This window comes from Heliconius melpomene, chromosome 12 (genome assembly GCF_056956725.1).
Source record: "Heliconius melpomene rosina isolate 202511_hmr_F chromosome 12, ASM5695672v1, whole genome shotgun sequence".
Classification (NCBI taxonomy): Eukaryota; Metazoa; Arthropoda; class Insecta; order Lepidoptera; family Nymphalidae; genus Heliconius; species Heliconius melpomene.
Window position 1 is genome coordinate 9,399,616 of NC_140400.1, and position 13,416 is coordinate 9,413,031.

The window sequence follows — 13,416 nt, forward strand, 5'->3', positions numbered from 1 at the left end:
CCACTCAACACGTAATGACTCCAGAACTTGGTGGTAAGTAGAGAACAAATTAGGTTCCCAGTTTCCCTCAGCTTGCTTGCTATGTGCGGGATGCAGCGTGAAACTATCAAAGTCAAAGTTAAATAATTTCATCCAAAACAAGAAGTTACATGCTTAATTTTTTGAACGTCAAATAATTTACCATCAGTTCACTAATATACCTCAGGTCTGAGGTATAATAGGCGCAAGAAACTCAGCGGGAGAGAAAACCACTAATACTAAAATTACATGTATTTTTAATATATTTTTTTTATTAGTCAAAAGACGATAGCTGTATTTTTATTATAACAATTCCAACAGGCCGCTGCCTTCTAATTTGAAATATGAACTAAATTAGCACTACACAATAAATAAGTTCATAAAAAAAACAAAATTACAATATAATTAATTATTAAGTATATTTAATTCTTTTTAAAGTATACTTAAAGTTCATTAAGATAATATTTATGGTAAACGAGCGTATAACGCTCTGAGATAGCGATAGCGGCGTCATGCGTCGCGTACTATTGTTTCCAATTTTCTTTCACCTGTTTTCCGCAGTTAATTGTTATGTAGGCATGACTTTTGATTTAATTATCGCTTTTTCCTACAAGTTGTGAAGTGGAAGTGAATTTGCTGGAAGGTATCTTTTCCGTTTGTTGATTTTTCGTAATGGTTCAGTTCAGTTCTTTATTTATTACGCTACGAGCGTGCCAAATGGTGTGGTGTGGATGTCAAAATTGATTTATTTGCCTAAAACGCTTTACAGGAAAAAGAAAAGAATGAAAAACACCAGCCCTTTTATTTAAAAAGCCAAGCCAAATATTAAAAGATTTACTCGTAGCACATGAGGATTTGTTTATATTCCTAGGTCTAGATCTATCAAGATAGTTTCTTCTTAAAACATTGTGTGTGTAAGCGTAATCAAAATTCTTCTATAGTCTGCCCAATAACGGAAAGAAACGAAAATATTTTTCAATGTTACATCATCTAATAATATTTGCCAACTTATTTATATTCCCAAACATAACTATCTAAATTGAAGTAAATGTTTACTTTGAATTTAAATTGTTTTAACCTTATCTACCAAGATGAACGGGTGTGCCATCACCCGACCATATCGATGCGGCTGACCTAGGCAAGTTAGGTTAAAAGAATCTAGATAGAATGTTCCAGCCTTGATCTGCTAAGATGCTTCGCAATTACGGAAAATTATTTGTAATTACATATATACGTACATTTAGAATTCTTTTTTTAGCATTCTGTGTCCCGCTTTTAGCAGTGTAGATAAAGGGAACTTAGTGATAAGAGTAATTAAGACACTGAGCTGTTCACCTTTCACCAAATATTTCGAGACATTGCGTGTTGGATGGAGGATTTCAACGCCACGCTTTGTCTTGTTACCAGAGCGAGAACATGAGTGAAATAACCCTTGCTTAGCAGTCGGCAATGATTCGAAATCGAAATCACAACCGTTGTTCTAATATACTTCCGTTTTACTTAGTATAGTTTGTTATTTTGTTAGATGTTATCTTAGTACACTTACATTGTAATTGGAAGTAGTTTTTCAACACCTTTTAGTTTAAAAATTATCTGGTGAAACAGGGAATTGTAATTAAAATATTCCTTCACAGAACATGCATTTCCACATATGCTTTATTTCAAATATGAGGCCAGTCGTGGCGCAGAGATACAAGTGTCTCACTGTAACGTGAAAGATTGTGGGTTTGATTCCCACTCGGGGAATGTAATACTTAATATTTTAATTACTTCGCTCGAGGCGTCGAATTCCGCCAATCAACATGTAATGCCTCCAGAACTCAGCGGAAAGTGGGAAACGGAGTGTTTTTACCTTCTGCCTATCCTGCTTTGTGCGGGATACAGCGTGAAGCTGATTTATTTTTATATTTTAGTATCGTCTAAATAACTACATAAGTGCATTAAGAAAAAACCCTAGTAACTTTAAAACCACAGAGAGACATTACAATTTTATCTGTATCTATACATTTATACACAGTATATATATAAAAAAAATATTTAATATATACCTTATCACAACAGTTTCCGTAAAACCTACAAAACTTTTATTATCATTTACAAAATAATAACCACCCATAAGTTTACTTTAAAACAGGATATCAGACATTACATAACAAGTCCACATTGTTCCACCGGCGGTTGTAAAAGTTGGAGTTGAAGTTGAAGTTACATAAGGATGACTCACGCAGAAAGTGGTTTTACGGAAAGGACTTTTATACCGAAAACGTGCAACTCCTAACAAATGTGACCTAATGGCTAAATAATGTATGGAAAAGGACAATTGACACACTTTAAGTCTAAATGTTTTGTATTTGAATTGCAAAGATTAGTTGGTGTTGCTTAAAACGATTTAATTTAATTGTTTTTTTAAGTTAAAGACATGATGAGTGTTCATAAGTATTTCATTTGGAAATCATCAATGCATACATACATACAAAATATATGTAATTGAAGCCAGTCGTAGCACAAGGGTGTAAATGCGAGGTTTTGGGTTTGATTTCCACTCGACTCTAATAACCAGGCAAAGCGAGCGCTTCAGTCCCGCCACTTAACACGTAATGCCTCCAGAATCCGGCAGTAAGTGCGGAACGGAAGTGTCTTAAAGGAAACAGAGCGTCTTAAAACTAGGTTCCCAGGTTCCCTCTACCTACCCTACTATGAGCGGGATACTGCGTGAAGCTGAAAAAATCTATCCCCCTTCCTTCCCTCCTCTTATAATGTAAATGTTTTCTTGGTTTTAGTTAAACAAAACGATTTGTATTCTCTTTTCTAATTAGAAAATGACACAATAGTAGGCTCTATTCATCAATTAGTAGGTCGTTAAGTTTCTATAAATAACTTAGAAAAATTCTTTTAGCAGTAAGAAGAATAATTATATATAATTTGTATATTTATACAATATACATTATTATTGAATATTGTATATTTATGCCATTTATGTAAGTATGTAAATATTTTTCTTCGTACAAAATTTGTTTGTAACGCCTTCGAGGTCAATGACACAATGTATTCAAGTGCAAGTGAAATTGCAACTTGCAACAATATGTGACGTTTCCGGAATTCTCAGCGCGAGTATGTTCACGCATATGCTTTATCAATATTTACTGAGTGCATGTCTTTCTGCATATAAATTGTTGTTTTATAGGAGAAAACGGAGAATATAATATTTTATTTTGTAATATAATGGATATTTTTGTTGTTAATTTTAATGAAAATATAAAATATTTCATTTTCCCGAGTAGGAATCGAATCCACAACGCTACAACCACGCTCACGACAAATGTTGTTTGTTTCCATACAATAAAACAAAAATGACAACATAATAGGAACACTCATACAGGCAAATTGTATTGCTAGACCATTTTTCATACAAAATCATTAATTTCAAAACAATAAAGTACATTGTGTAAAAATACTTCATAACGCTGGCCTTGTCTATTATTCGGTGAAAGATCGTTAATATGATTTACGAGTATGTACAGTAAAATAAGAGTAGCCGCTGACTGGTGAGTAATGTTTTATTGAGGCATTATTGAAGTAATGGGAAGTGAAGTCATATTGAATCGTTTTGGCATTATTGATATGTGTGTAATATAATAGTTATAGGTTTAAATATAAGTATGGGTCATTTTAGGGTTCCGTACCTCAATAGCAAAAACGAAACCTTTTTAGGACTTGTCTTCTTCTTGCAGGTCTGTCGTGTGTTAAGACCTACTTTCTCAAGATTGTTACGAGCTCAATACAATCAGACGTCCATGTCTACAGTTCTCTGGAGCACATGAAATATTAAGATAGATAGAAAAGATAAAGTTTATGCAATGATTTTGCTTTATTTTGTATGAAATTCATCGCGTAATCGATACCTATAGGGTACTTATCGTGGACTTGAAAATATCCGAAAGATGGAAATTTACATATATTCAAACAAAAACCATTACAAACATATAATTACAGTTACACACTATGGGCATATGCACACATTTTATGCAAAATGTGTGCATATGCCCGAAAACGTAAGTTTGTCAACTTTTATAAGTTGTACTTCTCTTTGACCCCCCGAAATTGACACGTAACCCTCGGTAGGCTAGTCCGACTTGCACTTAAGCGATTTGTTCTTACATTAAAAGTAGTATACAGGGTGGAATTGTCAGCGCCACTTTAAATGAAACCACAGTTTTAACTACTCTATAAAAGCCTAATATAATTCGGAAAAAAAAAAAATTCTCAAAAATGAAAAAGTTTTTTTTTCAAACAAAATAAATAATAAAATTATCGTTTTAAAATAAAATGCCATTTATAAAGTATAACATAGGCACGCACACACTTACCTGTCAAAGCGGCAACGTCGCATACGTATGTGTGGGTGACACGAAATACAGGTATGGATAAAAATCGTGAAATGTAAAAAAAATCCTACGTCCAAACCGTTGAGATACCTTGATTTTTTTTTAATTCTGGGTTTGAAATATTTTACCTTATATGCAGTTTCAGTAAAAGAAGCGCTGCCTCTTCCACCCTGTATAAATTATTTAAAATATCTTTGTACTATACTTATACGTTATACTTATAATAAGGTAAAATTAAATAAAAAAGGAAAATTTAATATTAACTTAATCTTTCCTGGTATAAATTTATTAGTAAGCTTAAGATATTTAATGAAACAACTTCAAAGGAAAGATTTTCTATGAAAGGGGGTTTAAAAAGAGTAATTAGACATGGCAGATGATGCGACTAAAATAGATATTACGAGAAAAATGTGTAAGTATACACGATTTAGGTAACGGTTAATTTAATACTTAATAATAAAATTAAAATATACAATTTTGACGGTATTTCTTATAAAGTGAACCTAGAGAAAACGCCGCGTCAAATGCTACAGGTCAATCTCTTCTCATCTTGGGAGAAGGGCTAGTGGAAGTACTAGGGGAAGATCACTAAAAGCATAAGAAATCCAGGTCTTTATGCTTTTCACGTGATCCTCCCCTGGTATCATCGATATTCGCTTATTTCATACATCTAGTGAGGTAATAAGAATCGATTATGGACACACGCCGTTCTTCTCTGTACGCCCAATTTTGTAAGTGAGAACTTTATAATAGTTAATTCTCTTGAATTCATGAGAATCTCTACAGATATTTTAAAAGAAAGGTTTGTCTTCTAGTGGTTTAGATGGCTTAATGACAATATGGCACATCATTTAAATATCATAAAATGTATACAGTTGTAGGATTTAAATAATTTTAAATCAAAATAGAGAAAACTGTATAAAAATTGCATAGCTTTCTAAACTTTTTTTTTTATTGATATTTTTGCGCAAAGCTTTTTTTAAGGAATTAGCCTTAATTGCTCTTTAAAATCTAGCTTTAAAATATCTGATGTGAGCAATATACTATTATGGGGTATTATGGAGGTGGACTAGGCATACCCATTCCTATACCTTAAACCGAGTGAGTTCTAACCCTCTACAATCCCGTTTATATATAAACTTTAAAATTTAAAATAAAAGTTAAAAATTAATATTACTGACTAAAATGGATTATAAAGTACATAAAATCTGTTATCAACATCTCTTTATGCCCTCTCATTACAATATTAACACATCACAAAGGAAATTACTAACGTCATTAAAAATATTAAACTTATTTTACATCTTAACAACCTGTTCCTCTTGCGTAACCTTTTCAATCTCTTCTACGTTCAATTTTGAACTTTAACATCAATATATATAAAATTCAAAATTCTTATATAAATTTTGATAGTCCCGAACAAGTTTGGTTGAGATTGCGATGAGAGTGAGAGTGGTTTTGCTTTCGCTGTAAATTTTGTTCAAAATTGATATTTTATTTTCGACTTTATTAGATTGTGTTAAAGTAGATTTTTGTTTATTACTAAAACACATATGATTATAAGAGATATGTATTATATTCAATGGATGAATGTAACTCATAATTTATTTTTTAATATATTTGCTATAGTACTTTTATACAAATTATAAAATTATACATTTTGTTCACATTTGTAGTAATTATTGTAATAGTATTAAGAAAAAAACTTTCCCACTTAATAAATATTATATAATTGTTTTATTAGATTTTTTTCTTTCCAAAATAAATACGTAAAATATATTTTGTAATACATAAGCATTAAGCTATAAGCTAAAATTAGAAATAGTGATATAACACTACTCACTGCAAACTACGAAGTTCCACTAATAAGTTTGTTTTGATCAAAGAAAGTAAGCTCGTGAGAGACAAGATAAATATAAAGTTGATATTTGAAGTAATATTCTCGTCTATTGCGTGCAAGATGGCAGACCTAAGCTAATAGATATAAGATTGGGCATATGTTAAAAAAAGTACTAAAAATAGTAGTTTGTGGGTTCGATTCTAACTCGGGGGAATGAATCAAATATTTATTTCTTTCTAACAAGGCAAAAAGTAGCGTTGGGAACCGCCATTAAACAAGCAATCCCTCGAGAGTTCGGCGGAAAGTGAAGAACGCTTGTCGATATTAGGTTCCCTCTGCGTCCCCTGATATATATAATAAAGAAATACAGTATGATGATATGAAAAAAAATATATATTTTCATCCATTACGTGACAGATGGTGGAACTCTTGTTCAGATCGGACTTATGTGAGAAATAAAAATATTTTACCGCGTAAAAATTGAACTCGTGACCACCGCTTACGAGTCTGATATGTCTCAACTACGCCAACATAGCATCAATACTGTTTATAATACATAATATTGAGATTTGCATCTTAATTGTAATTAACATAGAATCATGTCATAATGAAAGTAATTTTGTTAAAATGAATTTCAATTGTGGTTTTCATTTTATGATTTCATTATTTATGTAAAATGTTTATTTCATTATATATGCACGTGTATAATATTGTAAATTAAAACACTATGTCGCTAATTAATATATAATTATAGATTTAATCCTATAAACATGGGCTATAAACTTGGAATAATTATTATATTTAAACCTATATGAGACTGCCGTGATGATAATTGTGGATTCGATTCCCTCTCGGGGGAGTAAATTATTTTAATTTTTTTATCTGGTGACAAAAAAAATAGTTACGTACATAAATGATTATTATGAATCTTTTCACTATTGCGTAAGCAAAACGTGTGAGTAAGTTCGACGCCCTTTATACTGTCGTGAAGCATTTTTTGTATGCTATACCTGGCTGTCACTCTCACTGTTGTACTAATAGCTATTATTTATTGCTCTATCTTAGATTTTTCTTGAAATATATAGTTTGTCAAAAAACTAATACTTTTATAGTGTCTTAATGGGAGCGGGGTGTCTAATTACTAGGTTCCCATATTCCCTTTGCTGCTATCCCGCTATATGCGGGATACAGCATGAAGCTAATAAAAGGAAAATTCAAAAAATATTTCCAAAGATTTGTTAAAAAAACTGTAGTAAGCTAATATATGTATGTATGTATAAATGCATGATTTCATAAAGGGAAACCACCAAATGTCAAGGTTTACGCAACCGAATTGTGTAGTGGGTGCTTTTACGTAACACATATTTAGCGAAGCTCTTACTTTACCGTATTTTGTAAGGAGGCTTCATTCTTATGCAAGTGAGGTCACTCCGTCCCGTATTGCGCAATGATGGACGGAGAAAACAACCACTTTCTATCATCTGCCGGACAGGTGCTAATATGTAGTTTGTTAATACAAAAATGGAAGACGTCTCGATAAGAGACCTTGGCGTGTTTTGGTGATGGTCTTACAAAATTTTTTAGATATATGTTTGTATGTTTGTTTGTATATGTACATTTTCTCTTAGAGCAATCGAGACGATCGATTTCTTTTCTTATTTGTTTTGACTACGTTTTTTTGTTTGTTTAACTAGAATGTGTGTAATATGTTATGGGAGTCTTTTTTAAATTGAGATGTATATCGAGTTAAGTAATGTAAATAAAATCACAAAATTCGTTGGTTTATCGAGTTTTTTATGCAAAAAAGATTTTATAATACAACTAAAATTATACATTAAAATTACTATTTACATAAATACATTTAGGCACCGTAATTTTTTCTCTACTTATATACTAGGTTTGTCGCCGGCTGAGCAGGTATCACAAGTTAGCACGCGGTGTGCGGGTTTAGTATGGACCGCCGGAGTGTCCGGGGGGTCCGTACGAGGAGCTGACGGAGCCCGAGGAGCCGTGTCCGCCTCCGATGCCACCTCCGATACCGCCGCCGATGCTGCCGCCGGAGAGACCGCCGCCGATGCTACCACCAGAGATACCGCCACCAATGCCGGAACCACCGAGTCCACCGCCGATACCACCGCCGATACCACCGCCAATACCACCGCCAATACCACCGCCGATAGCACCCCCACCGATGGAACCACCTTCCTTCTGGGTCTTGTACTTGATGAAGTATACTTCGGGCTTTGAGGGTTGAGTAGGGGCGGCGGTGGGAATAGTGATGTCGGGTTGTTCGTCGGGTTTCTTGACCAGCACGTATACGAGGGTCTTCTCTTCGTTTTGAGCCTGAGCAGGGATGATGGGGGCAACAGGTGCGGGAGGTGCTGGGGCCTTGATGAAGATGATCTTGTAGTGTTTCTGGGGGATGGCTCCGCCGGAGATGATTTGTGGGCGTTGTTCTTCAGGTTCTGGGGGTGGGACATGGACGTAGATGTGTTTTTGGACAATGGGGGCTCCTCCGAAGCCACCTCCGAAGCCGCCGCCGCCTCCGGCGCCGAAACCTCCGCCGGAGGAGAATCCTCCACCGATACCTCCGCCGATACCTCCACCGATACCTCCGCCGAATCCGCCACCGATGCCGAAGCTGCTGGAGCTCAGGCCACCGGAGGAGAAGCCACCACCGAGGCCGCCATGGCCGCCACCGATGCCGCCTCCGATGCCGCCCCCGTGACCACCGATGCCGCCCCCGTGACCACCGAGACCGCCACCACCGGGCGCATTGTAGGAGTATCCCGCCTCGGGCCTCGCCGAGCCGATCGCCGCGACGGCTGCTAATACCTAAGACACAAAGAGGACATATTTCACATATTTATCTTTAAACTAACACAATCCAATTTAATTCAGTTGGTTAAAACAATTGTAGCGACATCCACAGTATTTATGTAGTGCAAAATGTTAAATTAGCTTGTTGCACACAAATCCCGTATCGATTCCCATGATCGAGACCGATCGCTCGGTTGATTGTATCGAGAGCACAGTCGTGAGTCACAGTCCCATAAGGAAGCAAGACTCGGGTCACACACAGGTCACAACACTTTCACTGCACACGGCTACCTACCAAGAATGCTTTCATGTTGACTCGCTGAGGTCTCGTGGTTGTGTGATGCTCTGTGCCTGATTCACCTGGCTTTTATACAGACGACTCGTCGACGCCACTCTCCCTGGCTCTTCCTAAGATTCGGCCTTCAGGCTATGCGAGAATTATGAATTTAATGACACAAGTCCGAATTCGCCTTCGGTGATAACAATGTGGATCTTCTTTGCACTTTCACACTAAAATTTAAGATGTCAACGCAATGCTTAGATAATTAATTATCTATTGTTATAATTATTATAGTTTTAGAACTATTTCCGATTTTTTTTTTATTTTTTCATTCATACGTTTTTAATTTTGCTTTTATTTTTTGATCTCGCTCTCTTTTATGTATTATCATATTAATTTATTTCATAATTATTTTTTATAAAGCTTATAGACGATTTGGAAAATTTTAAAATAAAGTCTTGAAACAGGATGTTCTAAGAAATTCTAATATTTTCGTATAAGATTACTTTTGTCATATTGACATAAACACTTTGCACATTAGTGTACGAGTATTTCAACATAATTTAATGCGTCTAGAAATCATAGTATTTTTACATTACACAAATATATAATAAAAAGTATATTATACTGAATTTGTATAATAATATATAATTCGGACACCGTTGTAGACTCGATTTCTACTTACGGGAATGAAATATTCAATAAATACAAATAAATAAATTTCCTTTTAATTATTTCTTTTCGCAGACAAAATTTAGCGTAAAAAAAATATGTTTTCAATTTTCCGCCTGAACTCAAACAGTGCAAATAGATTTTGCAGAACTTAACACCGCACTTTGTCTACTAGAACAGGGAAATGAAAATAATTAGTTTTAGCTACATATATCTGAAGAAACTATGATACAAGTAAAACTATCATATAAGTATTTCATAAGACACCCGTACTGAGTGATAATATAACGACCATAAGAAATAAGATGAGTTCCAGTTAGTATCAATATTATATATTGCTTCGTTACAGCGATAATTAAAGGTGCGTTTAAAATAGTCGTTGCATTTTAGTACAGGGATTTATGGTGATTGAAATTTATTATGATTATTATTGCAATTAAATTGTACAGCAGCTGATTGTATATACATAGGCTGTGGGTTCGATTCCCAATACGAGCAATGAATGGCTTTCATTGCCTGGTTCTGGTAATAAGATGCAGAGCGGCGTTGAGTTTCGCATCTTAATACGCTCAATGCTCGATAAATGATCGGGAAGTGGGGAACGGATTGTATTAACGCTAGGTTCCCTGTACCCACTCAACTATGTGAGAAAATAACGTGAAACTGTTGTTCTATATTATTATCACTGTTATATAAAAAATTGTACATAGCGGAACTCGAATACGCGTCTCTTGTAAACTAAAACATTTTTCATGAGTTACTAATTATTTCCTTTTCCTTAGTGTGTGAACTACTTAAAGAAAATATTTATTTTTTTTTGATATATAAACTTTACACGGAAAGTATATGCCTTTAAAACGTCAAACGATCTAGTTAAGATGTGACCAACTATTGGATCGGTTATCCATCATCCTGGGAGAGTGATATAACCCATTCAGTTCAATCTATCTTTATTATTAAGAGCATGTTAAACTAATGCAAAGAATAAAATATTTAAGGAAAGAAATTACTACAGTTTTAACTAAGTAAGTAGTTTCGAAATAAAACTAAAGTTAAATTATGAAACAACAATTTTTATAAAAACATTACGAAAGGGCTTGATATCAAGATGACATATCAAATGAAAACCACCTAGCTATTATATATATGAAATATTTATTTATATGAAAAAGCATAGCATTTGCCTGTGAACGCAACGATTGGAGATTCTCTTCCTACCTGAACCATTCCACTACTTTGTTTTCCCGCTGTGGTAGCTGTATAACGCGCGGCGTTGAGTTTCGCTACTCAATATGCATTGTCTCAAAAATAAAGAAAACAACAGGAGAGTGGGATAGAAGGAAGGAGAGTATGAGCATTTGGTACTCTCTGCCTACCTAGCTTTATATGGAAATACAGCATTAGGCAGAAAAACCTCCTGTTATTTACTATGCATCTCTATTTACATAATAATTTAGCTACAGAAAATAAAAATATTTAATTAATTATATTACGCATTGGGAAGCTTTTCAGCATCTGCTATATAGCAGTGTACGCAAAGCGAGCCTAGTGTTAAGGCACTCCGTTCTCTACTTTCTCCTGAATTTTTACCATTGTGTTGAGTAATGGAATTTAACGCCGCTCTTTGCCTTGTTACTAGAGCGAAGAAATTAAGATACTAATGATATAAACAAAATAAACATATGTATCCTATAAATCTCTTTCAATGTCACTCAGGTGTAACATACTATAACTCTTACTAATGATAACAAACTGGTTTATTAGACGAGGCAAGCTTCAGGCAATATCAAGATAAAGAATTAAAATATGAAAAGCATCAAGACTCAAACAATAATTAGTTAATTTTATTAATAAAATATTATTTATTTAATTAGTTAGTATGTTAAAAAAAAAATTTTTTTTTTTTTATTATTTTTTAAATTATTTTTTATAAATGCTTATATAGGTAGGTACTTAGTTAGGTCTTTTGTTCTTTTCATTGTTGGTTAACAGTTATTGTCACCATTTAATATGTGATTGTTTAATCTATGGTAAGTAATGATTTTGTATGGATACGATCTCTGATAATATTGTTTTTCATTTTCCCGCTTTGGTAGACAGCGCGGCGTTAAGCTCCGACACTTAACACGGCGTGGGAGCGGAGCTTCTTAAGTTAGTTAGCTTAACTCTCCTTCCTAGTGGAGTATTACTTTTAGTTACACGCTATAGCGATATTGTTAAACTGTCTCTCTTTTATATAAAGTAGTAATTACTAAAAGATAAAATAACATTCAAAAATCATTAAGTCATTCAAAAATAAATATGTTAAGTTCAAATACTATAGCATTATGTTCAAATAGTGTAATAGTTGATAATATTTATTGTGACATATGATTTTCATGATAAACTGCCCTCTGACACTTGCGCAAGCGCAGCTACGGGTATTGAATCAGATATCTATTGACGGGCGTCGTGTGCGCTCGCCGCTTTCGAATTTTTTATTAAAAACTTTTGTGGTCATTATATATCTATATAATTTTAGGTATATATAGTCGTATATTCATAAATATTTATGTATTTAGTGTTATGTTAATATTTACTATAAAGTTTGGTTTGGTTGATAGTGGATTTTTTTAAGTTATTGGATAATTTTGTATTGCAGAAGTTTTTTCATTTATATTATTATAAAAAAATGAGTTATGAGCTTGACTGAAGTTAGAATTTACAATAGTTATATATTACCAAATTCGTATGAAACACAGATTATAAATAATCACTTGACATTTAAAAAAATAAGAAATATACATGGAAAAAATAATTTGACATTTTAAAAATATCAGGATGTAAATAACCTAAGGAATTTTATAATCACGTTACATAACAGTGCAAAGAAGAAATTCAAAGTAAAAGGTTCAGTTTACATATTTTTATAATTGACAGCAAACTTAAACTGACATTTAGTTTAAATTCTTATTTTAAGCTAAATATCGAATGAAAATAAAAATCGTAAAATTTAACGAATATAAACGTTAAAAGTTTTATATAAAAGATATGTTTTTACTTTTATATATAATGGTTGGCACTAAGTATTTAAAATAATTTTAATTCAATTTTTTTCTCGCAAAATTTGGATGGAATGTCCTATTTGCCCATGGTCTACTCGTGAGTTTCACGTCCTACAACACGATGGACAGTGAATCCATGAAATACTAAGCAATTTCTTCTCAACTGAATAAATATAATGTAATTGAAATATTGTATTTTTTAGTTTTATAAAAAAACAATATGGATCTTTAGTATACAGGGTGGAAGAGGCAACGCTTCTTTTATTGAAACTGCATATAGGGTAATATATTTCAAACCCACACCTAAGAAATTAATCAAGGTACCTTAACAGTTTGGACGTAGGATTTTTTTTCATT

General features: G+C 33.4%; 2 protein-coding genes across 5 annotated transcripts in view; both read right to left on the reverse strand.

Moving 5' to 3' along the window:
- The window catches only part of LOC146533791 (fibroblast growth factor receptor 4-like), an 86,205-nt gene that overhangs the window by 20,693 nt on the left and 52,096 nt on the right, over positions 1 to 13,416 (reverse strand). The gene's annotated exons all lie outside the window — the stretch shown is intronic.
- Positions 8,017 to 13,416, reverse strand: part of TwdlT (TweedleT) — a 35,615-nt gene continuing 30,215 nt past the window's right edge. Inside the window, exons 2-3 of one of the 2 annotated variants that reach the window (XM_085195006.1) lie at positions 9,359 to 9,490; positions 8,017 to 9,078 (exon numbers count right to left, since the gene is read on the reverse strand). In XM_085195006.1, the coding sequence (XP_085051132.1) occupies positions 8,191 to 9,078; positions 9,359 to 9,373 (903 nt within the window). In that variant the 5' untranslated portion in view covers positions 9,374 to 9,490 and the 3' untranslated portion in view covers positions 8,017 to 8,190. Of the gene's footprint in view, positions 9,079 to 9,358; positions 9,509 to 13,416 lie in introns of those variants that run through there. The other variant, XM_085195005.1, reaches the window with a different exon arrangement.